Raw genomic sequence first — 23,938 nt, 5'->3', positions numbered from 1 at the left:
TTCAAGGCTTACAACCTTGATAGTCAACAACTCATCACTTTCGGGTGACCAACTATACATACTTGTGTGATAGACTGTATCAAACATGAAGTACGAAAACAATAATGCTAGATCCCCAGGTGGTAACCAATCCACCCCTGTTCATGACGGGGCATATAGGTCGACGGATTCTGGGGGACCTATGCCTTCATGTGACCCAGTCAGAACTAAAAGAAAAAGGAACATCACATACCTAGCTACGATCAATATTAACTCCCTGATCAAGACCGGGAAACTTAAACACACTCTTGAAATCCTGAAAGACAAGAGCATCAGCATTGCAGCCTTACAAGAGACTAGGTTCCCAGATGAAAATGGCATGGAGTCTCAAGAATATAGAATATATATAAGGGAAAGGCTGGTAAGAGAGTCATGATGAATGTACCCTTCCTGGGGACAGGGTTCGCAGTACACTGCAAACTAGTTGCTAGCAAACCGGGCAAGTTGGCCATGCGGTTAGGAGCGCGCAGCTGTGAGCTTGCATCTGGGAGATAGTGGGTTCGCATCCCACTGTCGGCAGCCCTGAAGATGGTTTTCCGTGTTTTCCGATTTTCACACCAGGCAAATGCTGGAGCTGTACCTTCATTAAGGCATGGCCGCTTCCTTCACATTCCTAGGCCTTTCCTGTCCCATCATCGCCATAAGACCTATCTGTGTCGCGACATAAAGCAAATAGCAAAAAAAGAAAAGTTGCTAGCATACTTGGCTTCTCTTCAATCAGTGACAGAACTTCAGTCCTATCCTTCAGGTCTAGCAATAGGGGATACTCTCAGGTTAACTTCCATGCTCCTACCAATGAATCTAACAACAAAAACCCAGAGACTACAGATCAGTATTGGGACACCCTTGAGGAAACCCTAGACCACATCCCACATCATCATATGACAATATTGCTAGGAGATTTCAATGCGCAGATTGGGAGAGAAGAGAAATACTGGAAGACTGTAGGAAGATACCCCACCCATAACAGAACCAACAAGAATGGGAGAACGGCTAATCAGTCTGTGCACCAAGTATGGATTACTCTTCAATACTCAATACTCAATCAATACTGATCTGCATTTAGGGCAGTCACCCAGGTGGCAGATTCCCTATCTGTTGCTTTCCTAGCCTTTTCCGAAATGATTTCAAAGAAATTGGAAATTTATTGAACATCTCCCTTGAAGTCTACGGCTTTTAAATGCCTACCTAGGAAGGCCATGACATGGCGCAGCCTAAACAGCATGATGGGCGAATTCCAGATTGTCCATGTAGCAATAGACAGGAAGCACCACTGCGACATTATGAACGTAAAGGTTTTACGAGGAGCTAACGTAGACTCTGATCATTTCCTGTCCATGCTTAAGATGAATCTGAAACCACTGTATAAGACTAAGGCTATGCTTATGAAGAAAAAGAAGATTCCTAGGTTTGATATCACCAAACTTAAAGAAGACAATGCAAGTTACCAAGAGAGTCTGAACCAACACATCGATAGGGTTAACACTGCTAAAAAATGGGACCCACTTCGGGATGCTATAACAACCGCAGCTCAGAAGATGATCCCAACAGACTTAAAGGAAACAAGCACCCATGGTGGTCTAATGAATGCGATGAGGCTATAGAAGCCAGGTGACTAGCATGGCTTAAAAGGGAATCATCATAAAAATGAAGCCAACCTACAAGCCTTTATTACACAAAGAAAGAACACCTCCGGTATCATAAGAGGGGCAAAAATAAAATAAAACAAAGAACTGATTAAGCAAGCCGAGAAGGATTTTGGAAGAAACAACTCTAGAGATTTATACAAAGGTCTAAAACAACAGACGTCCCAGTGCACACCCCAAACTTTTCACCTCTAGAGAACAGACGGATCACTGTGCCTCAATGATGATGACTGCATCAAGACCCTAGCTGATGATTTCCAAGGACTTTTGAATGCTGAAGAACCTGCACAGTTAGAGAACCAGCTAACCCGGACACCGAAGACATCCCTCCTCCCACCTATGAAGAAGTAAAGGAGACCATTCAACTTCTCAAGAACAACAAAGCCACTGGAGAAGATGGAATAGTAGCAGAAATGTTGAAACAAGCTGATGAGCAAACATTTAGGTACATACACAAAGTAATCCTGGACATATGGGCTAAAGAAAGGCTCCCAGATGATTGGACATCAACCGTTATCCACCCAATCCACAAGAAGGGAATCAAAACAGATCCCAGTACTATAGAGGAATATCACTACTTGCAGCATCGTATAAAATCTTTTCCAAGATTCTGGAACGGCACATAACAAGACAACTGGATAAAGAATTAGGAGAATATCAATTAGGGTTCAGAACTACAAGGTCTTGTGCTGAACAGATACAAAATCTGAAGACCATCCTTCAACATAGCAAGAAAAGGTGCCAACAGTGGGTAGCTATCTTTGTTAACTTTCAGAAGGCATATGACTCCGTGGATAGAATCACACTTTTCAACACCTTAAGAGAACTGGGACTAAATGAAAAAATTAATAAGTTGGTGCAAGCCACCCTGCACAACACCACTTCCAAAGTTAAGTTTAGAGGTCAATTATCAGAGAGCTTCACAATCAAAACAGGGGTGAGGCAAGGAGATGGTATCTCATGCATATTATTTAACTGTGTCCTGGAAAAGATCATAAGAGAATGGACCAGGTCATTACCTGAGAACACCGGATTAAGGATGGGGTTTAAAGCAAACAACTTGAGGATTCCATGCCTGGCCTTTGCTGATGATCTTACTTTATTAGCAAACGACACGTATGAGGCCACTATGCAGCTTCAAACACTGCACTCTATAGCAGCTAAAGTGGGTCTCTTGATGAACATTGGAAAGACCGAGTTTATCACCAACATCAAAAATGACCCTACAACAATGGGAGTCAGTGATACAAAGCAGATCAAGAGAGCTAAAAATGTGAAGTACCTCGATGAGTGGATATCGGAGGACCTAAGTGAAACGATGGCTCTTGAACAAAGGAAAATCGAATTAGACAAGGCCTACCATGCCTGCAGAAAACTGTATGCCTCAAAGCATTCATCAAAGAATGTAAAACTGAGACACTATAATGCAATAGTCAGACCATCAGTCCTCTACGCAGCAGAATGCCTATCCCTAACTAAAAAGACTCCACTGAGAGTCCTGGAAGTGCAGGAATGGAAATTTCTTAGAAGAATAATAGGGCCAAGGATCCTACCAGATGGAAGGCGATGGTACAAACCCAACAATGAGCTCTACCAGCATCAAGAAAACCTTCATAGATGCCATCAGAAGAAAACGTCTAACTTTCTATGGACATTTACACAGAATGGATCCTAATAGATTATCTCATAAGATCTTCAAGGTTGCTAACAAAGGCAAAGCTACTGGATTACCATGGACCAAGCAAGCTGACAAAGATCTTGCAGAGCTTAATATAAATCAAGCCACCATAACTGACAGGAATGCATACCGTTTAATGGTCAAAATGAAACCTTTCCTAACATCCCTTACATCAGCTAGCCACAAAGGATCTGGGAATTGGTCAGAAGAGTGCAGGAAAGAATTCAGCAAGAAAATGAAGGAATACTGGGCCAACAGGAAGGCTCAAGAGGCCGCTAAGAACACAATCTAGTACGCCAAAATGGGCAGATAATGACAAAAACACAGCTAGAACACAAGCACCGTGGTCTGCAGATGGCCTAAAAGCAAAGAAAAGAAAAAGAAATATGTATTTTTTGTTTTCGGAAATCCACTTAGGGGCGAGGGGGGAAAATTGAAAAATTAGTTGAATTATTTGTATGAAGATACTATTATCTCAAAAACGAAAGATGTTGCAGATGTGAAAATTGGTATTTGGAATCTGCTTTAAAACTAAAGAAACACATATACCTTTGATTTCAGAAAATCCAATGAAGGGGGCGGGGGAGAGGGATGAAAGAATTGAAAAATTAATTGAATTAATTGTATGAGGATACTTACATCTAATAAAAACTAAAGTTGTTATAGACGTGAAAATTGGTATTTGGATCTACTTTAAAAACAAAGAAAAATGCATTTTTGGAGGAAATCATCTTGGGGTGTGGGGTTGAAAAGGAGTTGAATTCCTTTTATGAGGACACATATTTCAAAAACTGAAAATGTTACAGTCGTGATAATTGGTGTTTAGAATACCCTTTACTAATAAAGGAACAAGTATTTTTTCCCCCAGAAAATTCACTTAAACGGGGAGGAGTGTGAAAGGAAGTAAAAAAAGTTAATTTTTTTATGTGGATACTTATATTTCAAAACTGAAAGTAACAGACAAGAACATTGGTATTTGGAATCTCCTTTAAACATAAACCCGCCTTCTTTTTCTTGGGGGGGGGGGTAAATCATCTTAACGGCGGTGGGGTGAAAAAGGAGTTGAGACCAATTGATTTCACTGTTCATAATGTACTTGATTCTGATCATAAACCGATCATTTTTAATCTTTCCTGGGTTCGTTTTCAAGAGACATCTTTTCCTTTGGAGAACTTAAAATAAGATTACAGTAGATTCTCCTGGCAGATAAATAAAAATTTAGACACATTTGAAATAAACGATAGGAATGTTATTGACCATGCAATTGTTCACCTCTACAATAAGGTCAATAATGCACAGAAGTATATCATTTGTATCACCAGAAAATAACAACAACCTACATTCAACTAATGTCACCCACCCTAATAATAATAATAATGTTCTGGACCGTCGTCAAAATGTGTGGACTGCGCTGGAAACGGGTCCTCTGGCCAGGTAATGACTACGAATGCAGTCTGGCCACAGGTTCAGTACTGCCAAGGTACCCAAGACGACACCACGCTGGATTTCCTCAAGGATTTGATCCGTATTAAAAATGCTTATAGGAAAAGACAGCAAAGATTTAGGGACCCAACTGACCGGGCAGAATACATGGACCTAGCCTGGGAAGTACAAAATCGATTGCTGGAAAGAAAGATTAAAAATGGGAGGAACTTTGCCGTAATCTCTCAGAAAACGAGTCAGATTGTGAATTTTGGTTGATTCTCCCAGAAAACGAGTCAGATCACGAATTTCGGCTGATTATATATAAAACGTTAAGCATTCAATTATAAATTTCAGTATAATACCGTCGGAAGAACAGGTATCTTGCTAGTGTATAATAAGATGATGCCATTACAGCACGACTATGTTTTGGAGACTTTTGACTATGAAGAGACAGGGGTAAGTTGGCCAGCTAGTGAAAAATTTTAGGCAACTGATGGGTTGACAGTCAGGTACAATTGAAATCTATTCTGTACCAAATGTAAAGTTTTTTTGTTGTGGTAATTTTATGAAGTGAGTGATATTTAAGTGTACCAAGTACTCTCTATATGAACAATTTTAAATTAGCTAAACTTGGGGGTGCTCATCTTCCAAACTACTGCAGATAGAGCACTGACATTTTGTATGGTAATACCAGCAGCCTTTATCTCAGGTTTAAAAGCATTTTGAGCAAAATTAAGGTCAACTATTTTATTTTTGTTTTACTTTTCTTTTGTAATAAGTAAACAATATCACAATTTTTTCCACATATACTTTTTATGAAGAAAGTTTCTACCATTGTTAAATAATTAATTTATGTTTGACATGGAGGGCAGTATTAGTTTTAAAGGTGGTACAAATTCCATATTGTTATCCTTAATAGTTTACAAGATGAGCACCTCACAGCTAAAAAAAAAAAAGTATTGTTGAGAGAAAAACCACTTCAAAGTTTAGATTCCGGTAGTAGAGAAAACCTACTTCTTGTGATTTAAAACTTCCCAGCGCCATACTCGGAATCATCCATGTTTTCCTTCTTCCGTTACCTCCTCCCATCTTTCTTGCTTCCATGGTCATCTGTTCTGCTTGTCTATCGGCATATTTTTCTTCTGCAGGTTGTCCATTATCTGTAGATGTCTGATGGTGTTCAGACCTGGTTCAATCCCAAGGTGGTTAAGTACTTATGCTCTCTCACTGTTTCCTATGTTAAAGGTGAGAACACTTTCCAGTACCCCCATTTTGGGGGCATTATATCCAACAAACATATTCTTGGATATTTTAGTCCATATCAAATTGCTGAATGACTCATTCAGGTTCTGGGTTTGACCATGCAAATATTTTCTTTGAAGGTCTGGATGGAACAAGCCCTAAAATATAGGTTTTATTGCATATAAAACAGGCTCAAGCAGATCATGTGTTTGTAGGTTAACCTTTGAGGAGAATTATACTTGTATCATGAATCTGTAAGGCACAGTCCATTTTGAGGCAAACATCTGTTGAGAGTTTATGTAAATATGTGCACCATACTGCTTGCATCTTTTCCAAATCATGCATATTTTTTCTTATAGTTTTACCATAATAATTCTTCAGCTTGTAAGTTTTACTACCAGATAATCTCTTTACTCCTTCCAAGTTAAGAACAACACCAGAAAACAAATTCAGACATCAGAGGAGGAAAGGAGGAGGAAATCAGTTAGAATGAAGAACTATTGGGAGAAGAAAAGAGCACAAGCATCTAAGAAGTGACTGATCTGACGTACCCCAAAGATGGGTGATTCGAAATGAATAATAATAATAATAATAATAATAATAATAATAATAATAATAATAATAATAATAATAATAATATAATAATAATATAATAATATAATATTATTATTATTATTATTATTATTATTATTATTATTATTATTATTATTATTATTATTATTATTATTATTATTATTATTATTATTCCAGGGTTTGTATGGAACGCAGAGATGGTGAAAGAAGGTGTGGGCTTGAATAGGTCTAACTACAATAGCAAGAATTGAATTAAAATTGTAAAAGGTTATATTTCTTTTAGAATTTCGAACTTAACAATTTTTCACTGAATGAACATAACAATGAAACATCAGGTACAAAAGCAATCTTGAAACAAGACTAGGAAAGTCCAAGATTAGTGATTTTTACAGATTCTAGGCTTCAAGCCCCTAGTTTTACAATTTCACAAATGGAAGTGGTATTATTTAGTTAAGGGCAGAAGTCCCCAAATTCAAGAGCACTTGCTCCCTAAATTACAACATATATATATATATATAGCCTCCCAAATGCACACTTTACTGTTACAAAACTTTGAAAAGAGCTTACAGGCTCTCAGTTTCTTCCAGCCTACTCAAGGTAACATCAAAACTTGCAATCTCTGGCCTCTCAAGGCACCACTTACAAATAGAAAATAATTTTATACAGGGGTATCTAGTACCCAGCCTACAGGGCCTTTGCGACAAAGAACAGGTTAAATAAACAGCCCGAACTCAAACTGAAAGGAGGCGTACACTGCACTCCAAGATAATGAAAACTTAAAAACCTACAGGGCTCTAGGCCGATGAAACAGGGGCTAATCCCAAGCTACTTGAGGTGGCTCACATGGAAATAATGGTAATACATTACAGGAAAAAAGGTTGCTAAATCGCAGACACCTCAAACTAAGATGAAGGGGAGCTCGAGAGGGTAACTCACTCTCTATCCCTAATTTACAATTAAAGATTTTATACATTAGCCAAAAGAACCTTTACATTTTAGAAAAGTAGTGTACATAGTAAAGATTCGGACTTTGTGGAGGTAGCAAGAAAAAATGAAGTTATGTGGCCATTACCTTATAGATGTTCTGCTGCTGACAAAAGAGGCTGCCCACCTCCTGCTTAAACACACACATTAGAAAGACGATGATCAATTGACAAGGAAACGTGAAAAGCTGCAGTTTATAAACCCTCAGGGAAGGTTCAAGTTCATTCAAGACTAATCAGGACACACCCTCCTAATTTTTATTGGTTAACACAAAGTGAACAAGAAATGTGGGATTGGTTGAAAATTAATTACAAAAATTAGTGATTGGTTAGATTCAAACCCGGCAGAAAGAAAAGGAAGTATTGCCAACCCAAAAATAAATGAACATAGATCAGTTATGAAAAACCTAGGAATACAACTTTAAATTATAAGTTCTCTCACTTTGCACCAGAGTGCATGATCATAATTTTTAGTGGTGTCATCTGTAGAAAAATGTCCAAACTTCTTGATGTATAGCAAAACAAAACAAGGAGAAATTCAGTCATTTTAGGCAACTTCACAATAACAAAATTACTTAACATTTCAGTGGTGACATCTTCTGATTAAAGTTCCATCTTGTTGTGTTATCAGTTTCACAGTTTGACCAATAGATGAGTTCATATAGGCGCTAATTTTGAATGCACGGCGTTGAGGTGTACCTTCTAGTACAACAATAATACTAATAATAATAATAATAATAATAATAATAATAATAATAATAATAATAATAATAATAATAATAATAATAATAATAATAATAATAATAATGAAATATAAAAATTAGTAGGATAACTTGGATCCAGGTTAGGAAATATGACAACTACAGAATGGATGTGGAAAGTGGCATGGAACCCTAAGAGGTAATGGAACATAGCCTTTCTCTATGGGAAAACAAACAAACAAACCAGTAACTGTCTTGGATTACAACATTTATTTAAAAAAGGGAACAAATCAAAAACTCAAAATTGAGAGGCCTTTACAAAGGGAAATTAAAGTTATTAAGTTTTCCAGCAGACATGCACAGTATGCTAAAAGAAATTTAGCTCTAAATTTGAATCTATAGAAACACTAATTTGATGATATATATCGACTAAAAAGAGGGCTTGTCCCAATCTACATAAAAATAGAAATAAAACCAAACACAGAGGTACAGTAAACTTGCATCACTATCTAAAACTCTTCAGGTAATGTGCATAGATTTTCAGTACTTAAGTAAGGTGCCACAGAATTACCGGGAGGCAAACCCGAAGGATAATCACAACATTATACAAAGTTAAGAAAAGGATATTCCTTCTGAACAAGTAGTATATAATCTTAGCTGAGAAGCTATATCATTTTGACAAATTTAGCAGTGAACATGAAACTCGAGGATAAACTCCTGGGTAAGAAAAAGATAAAATATCATATTAGAATGGAGTTAAAAACCAAAGTTAAGGTAGAAACCGTGCTTACCCTGAGACTGGGTTTCCCATGAGGGGACCGAAGGACGAACACGTACACTCACTAAGATGGTCAGATGATCAAAGACACAGTTCCTACCTCGCTTCCACCGAAGAAGCGGGGTAAGATCAAGAAACAGGAAATGGTGCAACCACCAAAGAGAACCTATCATAATACAGAATTCATCTTCGACTTTTATATTCACCAATTATATTTACTCTTATTTTCTCCAATCAAAAGTATCTTCTTTCTTGCTGATACAGTCATAATAAATGTTAGAGAAAAGCCTTCATTTACAAAACAGAAAACTCACGTCCAGAACTGCGTGTGTAGTATGGGCTGACACATAATAATTGGAATCAAAAACTAATATAGGCTATTAAAATTCACAGATTAATGGTAATTTTATACAACCCATAAATAAGAGTTTCGAAAACAGAATTTAAAATGATTTGGATAGGTCCTGGTTTATGAGATTGAAACAAGTTTTCAAAACAGAATAAAATCTTATAAACATAAATAATTTTTAATACAATAAAATAAGAAGTTTCAGTCCATTCCCACTGCTGTCTTTATACTGCCACAACATTGTGGAGTGCTATAAACATGTACCAAAACTGTAGTATACAGTGATCTAAGTGATCTCAGTAGAGTGAAGTGGCAAAATGAATGGAATCAAACCACTAAAAGAAGTACGACTTTCCAAATATACACAACAGACTGAAACTAAAGTTACATTTAATCCATATTTAACAACTTTACTTTACTTTGACAGAGAAGTGAGAGGGATCTCAGTACCGACAGACCACCCTACAGGGAGTCTTCCCACTGTCCCTCACAAGCAAAAAGAGTACAAGGACCACCAAACCTAAGTGGACGGATGGAAGGAAGTGGGTACACAGCCAGAAAATGAAAGCGTACTGGGCCAAGAAAAAGCAGAAGACCTTAGCTAAGAGTTAAGATAAGCCCCGTGGTCCCTAGTTGGCCAAAACGAGCCAAAAAAAAAAAAACATTCTACAGATAAAAAAAATAAGTATTGCTTTAGTTTGGCATTGGTTTCAGATTTCATTCTTTCTCCTTTCAAAGTTACAGATTGAAAACTGCACCATGATATTCCAAACACATTGTATACAAGGGTTGGATCAAAAGTCATTGCAGCTATTTTTTTTTTTTCTTGCAGATCACAAAGTGCTGTTTGTCTTGTGGAAGCTATGCAGGCATAGCATGTATTTACAAAAACAAATGGCTCTGTGATTGCTGGTAGTAGCACAGAGAGTGCTGGAGCATCGTGCGAGATGGAAGTAACCCATGTTAATCAATACGCATACATCAGAATAGCCATTCTCCAGGGGAGAAATGCAAGAGAATGTCACAGTGTATTGGTGGATGCCCGTGGGATTAATTCCCTCCCATTGTACAGCAGTATGGTGGGTAGGAAAGTTTCAGCAAGGCCGTGTGGCAAGCGGAGATCAGCGATGTTGGGGACGACCTGTCAGTGTGCGGACTAACGTGGCACGTGCCTAGCGTCCATCATCTGTCTTCCTCCAGGAGCTGCTCGATGACGGTACGTGCCATGTCGGTCCGCACATTGACAGGTCATCCTGAGCATTGCTGATATCTGGTTGTCACACATCCTTGCTGAAACTTTCCTACTCATCATGCTACTGTACAGCAAGGGAGGGTATTATTCCCATGGCCTTTCACAAATTCACTGTGATATTCTCTCACATTTCTCCCCCCAGAGAACAGCTATTTTGATGTACGTGCAGTGCTCAACATGTGTTACTTCCATCTCGCACGACGTTTGCCACACAACTGATTTCACAGCGCTCTCTCTGCTACTACCAGCAATCACAGAGCCATCTGTTGTTGTGAATACACACTATGTCTGCATAGCTTCCACAAGACAAATAGCAGTTTGTGATCTGCTTGCATATCTGCAAGAAAAACAACGGTTCCATTGAATTTTACCCCAACCCTCTTATTAGGATATTCAGTGACACTGGATTTAGGTAACTAAATTATCCTAAACTATCTACCTACTCTTAAAATAGCACTAACCTCGTACAAGGCAATTCCCAGGTAACACCACGTCATTGTAGAAGGGGAGACAAGTGATATAGCATAGAGAATCTTTTCAGCTTCTTTATGTTGTTTATATTTCAGGTAACAATTACCCAGTCTGGAAAATATGAATAATGGATGCCACTTATAAAATGTCATTGTAATCTGTACAAGAAAGTATAAGTACTGTATAATCTGTTGGTTCATGCATTGCAGAGATGTTTGGTGATGATAAGTGTTACCTCCAACAAGATGGAGAACCACCCCACTACCACCGTGATATCAGGGCCTATCTCAATACCACACTTCCAAACAGATGTATTGAACAAAGAGGTAACGTAGAATTCCCTGTGCATTCTCCTGACCTCATGCCAATGGACTTTTTCAAATGTGGATACTTCAAAGATAAGGTTTGCAGTGTAAAACCCGTAATGGTTGCGTTGAAAGAGGAAACTGCAAGGCAATGTCTTGTAGTTCCAAATGCAATGGTTCGTAACATTCCTGACTCAATTGGTCCATGTTACCAGCTGTGTCTGGAAAATAATGGTAATCAGTTTAAACATCTGCAAACACACAAGGAGCAAGAGCCTTGTTTTCTTTCTTTTCTGGGCCTGGTTACTTTAATTTTCTGCACTTAATTGTCTTTAATTTAAATGAAACCATTAACCTTGTATCTGTATTAATAAACACTGAATTTATTGTAAGTCCAAGAGTGAGTACATTTTTTGGGCACTGTATTATTCTGGTATCACTTTTATTCCATTTTAATGAAAGTAAGCCACCTGGGCGACTGCCCTAAATGCAGATCAGTAGTGATTGAAGCCAAGAGGCAAAATAACACATTCACTGAGTTTGAATGGCATTTTCAACAAGTGCATTGACAAGCAACATTATAAATACACCATGAGAATTGCAATTTGCCCTCAGCTGAGTCTGGCAGTGATTCCACTCACTTCTGTTTCTAGCTTTCATCTTTCCTATCTGATTTCCTTGGTCAATTCAGTGTTTCTGATTGCTATTTTCACCACTGAAGATGTGCACTGACAGATATGTTGTGAAATATGGAGTTCACCCTCATTGCCGCAGGAGTTCTCAGTGTAGAGTAGTGACCACAGGGTGGGTAACTGAGTCAGGGGTTGCTTCTACTTGTACCAGGCTCATTGCTTTCATCTTTCCTATCAAAATCTAGTTATCTTTGATTCCTGATGCTGTTAAGTTTGCAAGATCCAGTAAGTCTCTCATTTGCACCTCTTTCATGGCGTTACCCATAGTGCTATCTCTAGTAGGCCAAGAAGCACTGGTGGTTCATCAACCAGTAAATATCCATGCATATTGTAGGGCTTCAAATAACCTCATCAACTGTCTGAGAATGAAAAAAAGCTGATGGAATGGAGCTTAAGCTAACCATATGTAGCAACAATAACATACTGGGCAACCAACAAATCATGATCCCTGGAAAGGGATTAGAACTACAAGTACAACTCATCATCACTGGCCATTACTCGTATCCGAGTATACGTTTTCACCTGCAGTTCACGTTTAGTCCACTTTGTGCAGATGACGTTGATGGCTTAACAGACCAATCCTTGTATAGAACATGCAATCACATTTGGTACACCTGACAGAGGGCGGTGAATGTGGTTGGGTTTGTCTGAGTTTTCTTCTAAGACGAGCCTGTGTTTGCAGTCTTTGACACTCTGTTTCAAACTGCTGGACAGCAGTAGATGTGGTTGCATGTTAGGAAGGGTGATCTTCAGCAAGTGTGTGCCAATTACTAGGGTCAATGTTTGTACTCTTCATGGTCTTTTTGAGTTGATCCTTGTAGCATTTCAGAAGGGCACCGCAAGTCCCCCTGCCAGAACTGAGTTCACTGTACAGTAACTGCCGAGGTAGTCTATTGTCACTCATGCGGTGGACATGTCCAATCCATCTGAGCTGGTGACTGATGATGGAGGCTTCTATACTGTTCATTTGTGTTATTTTGAGAACTCCAACATTGGTTACATGATCCTCCCATATGATATTCATCATGATCCTAAGCTTCTGCTGGTGAAAATATTGCAGTTTCTTGATGTAACAGAGATTTAAAGTCCATGTTTCACATCCATACAGTAATGTAGAGACACCATCAGTTAAGTGGATATTTCTAGATCTTTATTTGAAAAGACTTTGCAGAAAAGATGTCCAAATGCTCAATGAGCAGCTCGTATTCCATTTTCTATATCCATCTCCGAGTAACAACGTGTCAAGAGAATACTCCCAAGGTAGAAGAAGTGAGTGGCCTACTTGTTCCAGAGATGAATCTGAGATGGTGATGTTGAAGTCTGGCAAAATGATTCCAGGAGCAGGTTGTGTAAGAACATCAACAAGTACAACTACCAGTCAACGTGGCAGCACATTGTGGCTCCCGGCCTTGAGACTCTCAAATGAGAAGAATTACCATTCCTAATAAAATATACAAATTGGATGATACTGTATAAAACTTAGGAAACTTACAGTTCATAAGTTATGAATTTCATTATGGTCAGTATTGACAACTGATCACTACCAAAGGGTAGTGAAAGGTCCACCTATTCAATACCATTAGCTTAATATAGTGTCCTATATAATTGGTACTAGTTTCGACCCTACATACATTGGGTCATCTTCAGCCATGATCTAATTGGAAATATATGTTTACACACAACCAACAATAAAGAATACAATTTGGTATGTCTTAATTTAAAACCTAAAACTTTGATGAAGTCGGACTACACATTTAAAATTGAAACTAAAATGACATATTAAAACTGTTGTGGTTGGTGTTGATCTAAGTCAATGTCTTTATAGTAACCCAGTGTTCTTGAACTGATCTTGGAGTTGGTACTCCTTATCTGTATAATTGAGCCATTTGACTTATAAATTATGTCTTGTTGAATAGTAACATGAGTAATGGTTTATATCTAGCTTGAATGGGACATTCACAACTTGAATAAGTGTTCAATTCCATCAGATGTAGTGATCTATTGTTTAATTCGGTTTGAAGTGAATGTCCAAAAAAGAAAGTATTTGAAGTGAATTATTGAGAAAAGAAGGGAAGCTAGAAGATCGAGATTAACATACAGCTATATGAGACTCACTCCTATGTTCCTCGTAAATTGTGTGCACTTGACATGGACACCAACACCAGACAGATGGTTAAGAGGGAGCAGGAGTATAGCTTATGATGGCAGGGGTTGGAGGAGGGATGGGTTGGTAGGGATGAACTGATTGACGGCCTTGACGTGTCTTTTTTTTTTTTTTTTTTACGTTTATACTTTGCGTATATAGGAATGATTATTGTGACCTGTATGCCATCAAGAAGGGACAGCAGAATTTCATTTGGTCTTTTAAAAATTAGTATATTTTACTTATTCTGGAAAATGAAGAAATATGGACTCTGCAGAAATTTTTTAATGTAACTAGAAGAAAGTTATGTTTGAAAAAATGTTAATTTGAATGTGTTTTGAATATTATTGTAATATTTCTTTTATGCCATTTGGGGAAACCTCAAGAATAGAATATGGAACTGTAAATGAACATTGCAAGAGCTAAGCTATTAAGTGACCTTGTATTTAAATTTCATTTAGTTGTGTTGTATTAGTGTTGTGTATCAGTTAAATTGATTTCAAGAAGCCTCAAGAGAAAAACATTTAAAGATTGTAGATTTTTTATGTAATCGAAAGAAAATTGTAATATTGTGCTTCGACGAAACACGTGCAGTACATAACTTTTGAAACAGTAGGTACTGCACACGGAGAGATAGGTGATGCAATTCCTCTTGCATCAGCAGGTTAGGAAATGACCATATATGGTCATGCAATTGGATCGGTCAGAATAACAAACTTTCCAATTGGCGAAAAATGGGAATCTAGAGAAATTCGGTGTCCTATTGGTTAATTGTGATTTGCCCATTTCTGGCCTTCTGCCGGCTTTATGTGCATGATGCGTGTTGTCGGCGTCTTTTCCATCCGACCGCTCTTGTGAGCGCTTGCGCTCGAGGGCTTCCTGTCGGGAACTTCTGCCTTTCATGGTAAGTGCTATTTTTATGTTTTTCTGCCATGTTGATTTTATTTAATTCCTTCTAGTGTTTCAGTATTTTCTCATTTAATGTAACTTTCAATGTTTTAAATTTAACGTGTCGGAGTTTGCCCTAGATTCCCGTCATCAATAATTTCACTTTTCTGAATGACTGTGTTTTTGACAGACAGTCACTTGCATTTTGCTATTGCCAATATATTGTAATTCTGTATGATCTTACTATGTTAAACCTTGTGTTTTGTAAATTTACTCAAGTATCTTGATTATATCTTTATTTTGGTTTAGTGGATTTGTATTTTGTTAATTTTAATATAGTTGAGCTAAAGGGTGATTGTCGTGAACCTTTTTTTCCCCATAACGGCATACTTTCCTATGGACCTCAATAGGGCTCCAACATGTTCCACAATCCTTTCTAAGTTGTCGTTTATTAGACCTATAAGTCTTGTTTATAAGTCAACCGTCGTATTTCCAAGCTTAGATGTGAAACCGTTGTTACATTGAAATTTTTCTATTTTCCCTATTTATTTTATTATTATATTATGTGTTCACGCTCATGGCCTAATGCATGTTATTCTAATTCATATTATTATTATTATTATTATTTTTCTACTTCGTATTTCATTGGTTTTATTATTATTATTATTATTATTATTATTATTATTATTATTATTATTATTATTATTATCTTGTGTAGACACGTTCGATTGAGGCCACATTGATATCAGAGTGTGTGTTACGGAAGAAGGGGAGGTTGACGATAATCGTTCTCGGCTAACTTTTGTAAAATTATCTTTAAAGCTTAATTTTGAGTATGTTCCTCACATGTTTCTTTTATAGGTTGTAATTGTTAAGTGTGCATTCTTAATTTCTGTTTATTTGTTTTTCATGATTCTTGCTCGAGTTCTACACATCACGAGGGAGCTGCCTATTATTTCCTGATGAGGCAGTCGAAAGTGTTTTTCATTCCACGATGTGCAGTTTGTGTTGATGTGTTCTCCTTGTAATTAATGGCTGTAGGAAATGGTAAGTCACTATTTGTAACAAATTTTTTCTGTTTCGTTGTTAATTTTCATTAAATATCTTTTGTGTCAAGCCTTCCACTGACCACGTGTTTTTTTTGGTGAAGTGATATCACATTGTGTGTGCCGTGTTTTAATTTAAGTCTTCGGGGATAAATTTCAACGTGTGTTCATTAACTTACTTTCGTCGAGCCGCGTTCCGATCGTAACATCTCGGTGATCCCCTGTTGTTTTGAACTTCCGGTATGCCATGAAATTATGCTAAGTACTTTACTTTCTTGTCTGACTTTATGTTATCTTTGAATGGCTGGTGTGCTTATCTGTGGGAGACAGTTGGTTACTGACCTACCTCAAGATTATGAGCGCTCAATTCATCTTATAAAATTGCTCGTGTCATAATCTTCTTGTGCGTTTTCCAGATGATATAAATTGTAGTGTTGTGTGTTATACTAATCATCGTGTTTGGGTCAAGTTTTAGCATGGAGTCACATTAGTTTTTCCAAAACATCTGTTTCTGTAAATTTTTGGCAACAATTTTGAGGTTAAAGTTCGTAATTTTTCGTCTATTTACTATCAGATACTCCGAGCACGTCAAAGCCATAAGATATAACAGATTCTCTGCAATAGGACAGCACATACAAGACTCTAAACATAATTTCACCAAAATTGACCAGGACATGGAAATACTTCAAATTATTAACAAAGACCCAAAGACAACTGAAAATTATTTTATTCACCTTGACCAATACTTCAACCCTAATTTCAATTTAAACAACGTTTCTGAAAAACCCAGTATTCTATTAGACTTCCTCATTCTCATTTTCAAAAATGCTTAATTTCCAAACCTGAATTTTATTTTCTATGCCTTACACAGTTCCTACCCACGTTTTCTACCTTCAGGAACCCATCCTCCTGCCCCACCTTAAACTACTACTCCTCCTTTATTTCCCTATCCTATCCTTTCCTTTCTTCTTTCTTCATTCCACTTCCTGCTCTATTAATCATCTCCTATCTAATTCAACCCCTCTCTACCTGCTTTTACTTGCTTTAAACATTATTTATATTCTGATCCACACCTATTTATCTTCTATTAACATCATGGTTTTTCTCTCTTTTTCTTTTTCACATTGAACTGTGTATTATAATATCACTTACAGTTCAGATCACTATATTTATATTTAAATTTATACTTTACGCCATCTCTACCTGAACTCTTATCTTCAGGAAATCACACGCTACGTAAATGCGTTTCTCAATTGTTCTAATATTGCACTTTTTAACTTGTTTCTTTTCACAATTGTTTTTTATGTCAACTGTTCTTCATCTCCAAACTTCAAGAATCTGACATACGAGATTATATAAACCTTAATATATATTTCTATCGTCAGGTATATTAAACTGTATTGTATGATGTCACACCTAGCAATGTTTGCAGGCTTGATCCTTGAACTATTTAATTTTTCATCGAGTTTCATAAACATTTGGAAGCACAGTACCGGTCAGCACATATGTCCTGATGCTCTTCATAAACTTGCTTCTGGCTTCATTTATGTGACTGATCCTCGACTTCTTCAGGATTTGAGTTTCATAAACATTTGGAATCACCGTGCTGGTCAGCATGTGTCTTCTGCTGCTCTTCAAGAACTTGCTTCTGGCTTCATTTTTGTGATTGATCCTCAACTTTTTCAGGTTTTTGGGGAACTTTCAACATGCAGTGCTAATTCCTAAGGTGTTATAGTGCTTAATGAACTGCAACTGGTGAAAGATTTGCATTGTTTTTAATATTTTAAGTGACTGGCTGATAATGACCCAGAACAGTGGTCGAAACAGGTACTACTTGTAATCAACTAGGAATGTAACATTACATTTCTAATTCTACTTGTATTGAAATGGTTGAACCACTATATATCTTATTTCAATTTAATTGTGAACTCAGTTCAATACGGAATATTATGAAATTCTTATCTTTAAGTGTTCCATGTATTTTATTGAAAAACTACCCAAGGTATGTAGGGTCAAAACTAGTTCTATTTACATAGGACAATATATTTAGGTAATGGTAATGAATTGTTAAACTTACAGTGATTAAATGAGTGAATACCTGATGCTCACAAGATGCATATCATGTGGAGGATCATCCAAGGTCTCTATTTGATGATAGTATTCCATTGCTTTGGGCATGTCATTCAGTTTATAGTGACAGTGGCCCATCAGACTCCAAATGCAATATTTCTGTAAAAGTAAGGATAGTTAAACATGAGTTGTATAAATAATGGAAATGAACAAACGAGTGACAAGTCAAGTCATATTTAGAGAAAGATGGAAATACGAGAAGGAACATGTAATAGCATAAAAAAATGATAGGTCTGTGTGGAATGTGGGAGCAACAGAAAGATGAGACAAGTACAAACATCAGCTTGCATTTGGGAGATAGTGGCTTCAACCCCAACTGTCAGCAACCCTGAAGATGGTTTTCCGTGGTTTCCGATTTTCACACCAGGCTGTACCTTAATTAAGGCCACGGCTGCTTCCTTCCCACTCTTAGGCCTTTCCTATCCCATCGTCGCCATAAATAAAACCTACACTACCGGCCAAAAATTTCCGGACAAATCATACGTACCTGCACAAATATGTTTAACACTCCAGTAGTCCTGCGGATCACAATAGTGATCCAGCCGTTTAGTTTCTTTCGCTCCTGTTTTCTTGATATGATTGTTGACCTTGAGCATCTGTGTACCTTCCTCGCGCCCCATCCCTCCTCTGATAACGCAGTAGTCTGCTAACCTTGACTGATGGTTGTTGGGGTATAAAGCAATTTATTCTTGTGGATCACAACTGTGATCTGTGCGACCACTAGCATGACTTCTTTTGACTTTGTTTGTTTTCTTATTACGGTGTCTAATCACAGTTCATGTTCATATATCTAGTCCGTTTTATGAGTTTATATTAATTATTGGTATATAAGTACAAAATGGATGACTATGAGAATATAAATTGATGGCTGAATGAACCAGACAGTGAGGTACCTCAAAAACATTATGGAGGGAGTAAGTGAAACAAATCACAATGTCCAGTAAATTTTTCAGGTATTTCTTATAAATGCATGCATAATTATATCATATTGTACAGAAAAGAAGTTCTTTTCACAATGCATAATCATATTCATTGAATAAATAGCATAGAATAGCCTTATATCACAAAAAAGTATGAATCACAATTGTAATCCGCGCGGCCACTGACGTGACTTTTCTTCGCGCGACCGCCAAAGTGTTAATGATTGTTTAATGACAGATTGTATTACCGTAACCAAGTTTCAAAGGTTTTCAGGCAACAGCAACGAGTTTATGTTCGATGTTCAGCATCGGAAAATATGCATCCTGTCTGTATAAAACCTACAGTGAAACATGGAATGGTTTCTGTGATGGTTTGGGGTTGTTTCACATTCAGTGGAGTTGGTACACTACGCCGAATTCAAGGAGCAATGGATAAAAATGGCTACCATTTATTCCATCCTATCTTTTTATGCTCTTCCCTCTGGACAGCAACTTGTTGGACGTGGGTTTGTCTCCCAACAAGACAATGACTCCAAACACAAGTCTCGCTATTGCATGAATTATCTGCAAAACAAACAAAACTCTGGGGAATTGTTTTTAATTGAATGGCACCCCCAGTCCCCGGACTTAAATCCAATTGAGCTACTGTGGGAGGAGTTGGATTGGTGTTCCCCATGGTGTTCTGGTGATCTGTGGGAATAAATGTGTGCATATTGTCTATTTCTTGCTCAGATGTAATGTAAAAACAAAGTTTTCTTGTAAAATATTAGTTTTAGAATATATATTTGTCAATTCCTTGCATAGGTATGTTCTTTTAATCTCAGTCCATTCTTTAACAGTTCAATGCTTGTCCAGTGTATCTGTGTAGGTGCAATGTAAAGCAAATTTAAAAAAATGAAAAATAGTAATTATCCTTCAGAATACCTAGGATTAACAACCAGAAAAGACATTGAAGAAATCGAGAAGAAGGAAAGAAATATTTTAAAGAAACTTCTTGGACCAAAAAATTGTGCTTACACATACCAATTATGCAGTAACAAAGAAATATATCAAACCTGCAGCAGATTTCAGATACCATATGCAAACGACGGGTTAAATTCTTTGGACATATTTTAAGAATGCCCACGACAGACTTACTAGGAACTTTTGTAACCATTTCAACAAGCCCAATAGGAAAGGCTTCGGGAGATAGTAGGTTCGAATCCCACTGTCGGCAGCCCTGAAAATGGTTTTCCGTGGTTTCCCATTTTCACACCAGGCAAATGCTGGGGCTGTACCTTAATTAAGGCCACGGCCGCTTCCTTCCCACTCCTAGTCCTTCCCTGTCCCATCATCGCCATAAGACCTATCTGTGTCGGTGCGACGTAAAGCAACTAGAAAAAAAAAATAGGAAAGGCAACTCTTATGACAAATGGTTTGTTAATACTAAGAAAAATGTGCAACAAATGAACACCATGGATCAAGATATCCACAACAGAAACACTTTCAAAAACAAGATACACACATTTGCGGGGTTCCTAGAGCGAGAAACAGCGACCAAGAAGAAACAATGTTGGACGGCTGAAAAGAAAGAAGCTGTAAGTAAGTGAATTAAGGAATACTGGCGCCAAAAAAAACTGAAATCATAACGAGTTATTTAAATGATCCATAGCTGGCCAAAATCGATTATGAATTAATGAAGACCAGAAGGACTATCTGCACATCTTCATCCACTTCAAATGGATGGGCTCTTTCCACATCAATTCCAGTTCTTCTGCATCCATTCATTCTCAGACCCCTACAAGGTTGTTTCTGCAAGCATCAGTATTCATTGTGGAACCATCTTATGTGGAAGAGTAGGATAACCATTCAGTACAATCCACTGAACAGAGAGATTTGAAGAAAGATGTGATAAGCCAAAGAAAAGTGGATGAGAGATAAGTGTGAAGAGCTTGAAGATCTGCAACACAAACATGACTCCTTCCACCTGAATAAGAAAGTAAAAGAACTAACTGGGCTGACCAGAGGAACACCATCGCATATACTGCTGGATTAAATAGGAAAAGTACCTTGAATTCTTCCAAACACAACTAAAAGTTTAGGGGGAGTACCTAAAGAAGCTCTTCAATGGTAGCAGAAATGAACCTTTATACACTGAAATGATGACTAATAAAGGTCCAGATCCAGACAATTGCCCGCTTTATTCAATTATTTAATTTTTAACATCAATAATTTCAATACAGAACAATGAAGTTTTTATCTTTAAATAACATACGGTAAGTTAAAAATTTAGCAGCATGTTAAAATTCTTGCGTTTATCCAAATATACTTGGGAACTGTTAGCTAACACAACGTTAACTCTTGCAAGAGTCATGATCAGTGAGAATCTAGAAGGCAGTGGAAGAACCATGTTATTTTTGATGTGCGCTAAGATGCACTTTTGTTGGAACACAGCTGTAAACCAAAATGCATGTCAACATTTATGAGAAATTTTTGCCTTGAGCGTAAACTTTCTCTTGCAATATGAAAAACTGAGAAAAGAATGCATGGTTCAAATTTCTCTTCTCTTGGAAATTATTTCCCAGTATGTAACCATTATAGAAATTAAGGAAACTAATCGATCCGTGCTCAAAGCTAAAAGTGATGCTTGGCAGAAAATTTGTAATGAATTCAAAAGTGCATACTGACATTAGCCAATGTATGATCAAGCAACTGAAACAATTGTATGAAAATCATTTCTTCTGTTTCTAACTCTTTCAAGAAAAGGCTTAATTTTTCTAAATATTCCAGATACAGAAGTTCTGCATTTAATGCACCTGCCATATTTTGAGCTAACGGAGAATTTAACTGCTTGAACCTCGGCAGTTAAGTCAACTGAGAGTTTAACAGATTGTTACTCTTAACCAATATTGATTAAATGCTAATTTGGTGAAGTTCACTGTTAAATTATTTTAATATGCAGTTAAATGTTAACTGAAGTTGAATAAACCGGGCCAATATCTACCCAAAGTTCATCAGAATGATAGATGAATAAAATATAGATATTCTGGAGAACTTTAAAAATGGGTTCTAAGAAACAGGAAAATTCCACACGACTGGTTTGAGTCCACAATTCCCTTCCCAAAAACTCCAGAACTCACCACTGTAAGTTTTATGGAGTCATGTAGAAACATATTAATCTGTTTTGTAGACTTTGAGAAAGCCTTCATCTGTATCAAACATCATACATTAATAAAAGGTTTTTCAAGTTGGGTCTTGATGGTAAGGCTTCTTAAGAATGTCTACTCACTACAAACCTCAAAATTAAGAGTGGAAAGATCCATGTCAGATGAAACTGGTGTCTATAGAGGTGTGCGTTAAGGATGTGTTCTGTCTCTTCAACATATACTCATTGCGGATGTTCAAAGAAGCTCTTGAGTATGTAACAACTAGTATTAAAGTTGAATGGAGAAATAAATAACATCAGATATGCTGATAATACAGCTCTACTTGCAGATTCAGACCTAAGACTACGACACATTTGCGGTTAATTCGCAGTTCTCGAAGAGTGTTTCCTTTATAGCAATGACTCATCACATGTAGTAAAATAATATCTCTGTGATGTTTACAGAAATTTTATTGTGATATCATGTATGAAGACAAGTTTTTCTTCAGTGTTACAGTAGGCCTACTTGCATACTGCAACAAGAATGCTGAAAATTTGAAAACATGAAAAAATGTTGCCACGAGTGATATACCACAAATTTCCTCGTCTTCAAGGCGGGATAATACAAGAAGAATGCACTTTCACATGGAGCCTAGCCTATCTACCTTACACCCGAAGGTCGCTGACCTCTTTTAAACTTAGTCGCAGTGTGTGGATGTGCAAACAGTACAGCCTACTCATACAGTAGTTGAGAAGTGTGAACGCAGGTATGAACGCGCGGAAGTCTTTTTAAATTTTTGAATAATTTAGTTGTGAGAGTTTTCAACTGTGAATGTGTACATTTTCAATATGAGAGGTCATAAAATGAAATATAAAAGTTTAACTGAAGTGAAAAACTGAAAATAATATTTATTGTTGGCATAATCCACATGCGTTTTGTAAAGCTTATGTATTTTTTTTTTTGTGTATTCAGTTTCCTCTATTGTATCTTGCAATACAACATAAAATGTTATCATTGCTTTTTTGTTTGTTCATACATTTCAATATTTTAACCAATGACTTAATTTTTACTAGGCTTAAAAGAAACACTGCAGATAATTTGCAGTTTTCAGTAATTCGCAAAAGTTCGTGCATTAATTACCATGAATTATTGAGAATCCACTGTATGGTGTGAATGTATGTTAGGTCTTCAGTCCATAGGTTGGTTGGATCCTTAAATGGCAGCTCCAGAGCTAATGTGGTTTTTATTCACTCACTCACTCACTCACTCACTCACTCACTCACTCACTCACTCACTCACTCACTCACTCATTTATTTATTTATTTTCTTTGCGTTTAGGCCATCTGTGGACCACAGTGCTTGTGTTTTAGCTGTGTTTTTGTCGTCGTCTGCCCCTTTTGGTGTACTGGATTGTGTTCTTAGCTGCCTCTTGAGCCTTCCTGTTGGCACAGTATTCCTTCATTTTCTCGCTGAATTCTTTCCTGCGCTCCTCTGACCAATTCCCGGCTCCTTTGTGACTAGCTGATGTAAGGGATGTTAGGAAAGGTTTAGT

At 37.2% G+C, this 23,938-nt stretch overlaps 1 protein-coding gene across 4 annotated transcripts in view; it reads right to left on the bottom strand.

The window, feature by feature from the left end:
* The window catches only part of LOC136881048 (cilia- and flagella-associated protein 70), a 71,763-nt gene extending 48,103 nt beyond the window's left edge, over positions 1-23,660 (bottom strand). For 2 of the 4 annotated variants that reach the window (XM_067153645.2, XM_067153644.2), the window contains exons 1-3: positions 23,527-23,660; positions 18,310-18,440; positions 11,128-11,248 (exon numbers count right to left, since the gene is read on the bottom strand). In XM_067153645.2, the coding sequence (XP_067009746.2) occupies positions 11,128-11,248; positions 18,310-18,440; positions 23,527-23,529 (255 nt within the window). In that variant the 5' untranslated portion in view covers positions 23,530-23,660. The remainder of the gene's footprint in view (positions 1-11,127; positions 11,249-18,309; positions 18,441-23,526) is intronic. The other 2 variants (XM_067153646.2, XM_068229232.1) reach the window with 2 other exon arrangements.
* Between the last annotated feature and the right edge of the window lie 278 nt (positions 23,661-23,938).

Source organism: Anabrus simplex, chromosome 9 (genome assembly GCF_040414725.1).
Source record: "Anabrus simplex isolate iqAnaSimp1 chromosome 9, ASM4041472v1, whole genome shotgun sequence".
In the NCBI taxonomy this organism is placed as follows: Eukaryota; Metazoa; Arthropoda; class Insecta; order Orthoptera; family Tettigoniidae; genus Anabrus; species Anabrus simplex.
This window is presented reverse-complemented; position numbering and strand designations above follow the sequence as displayed.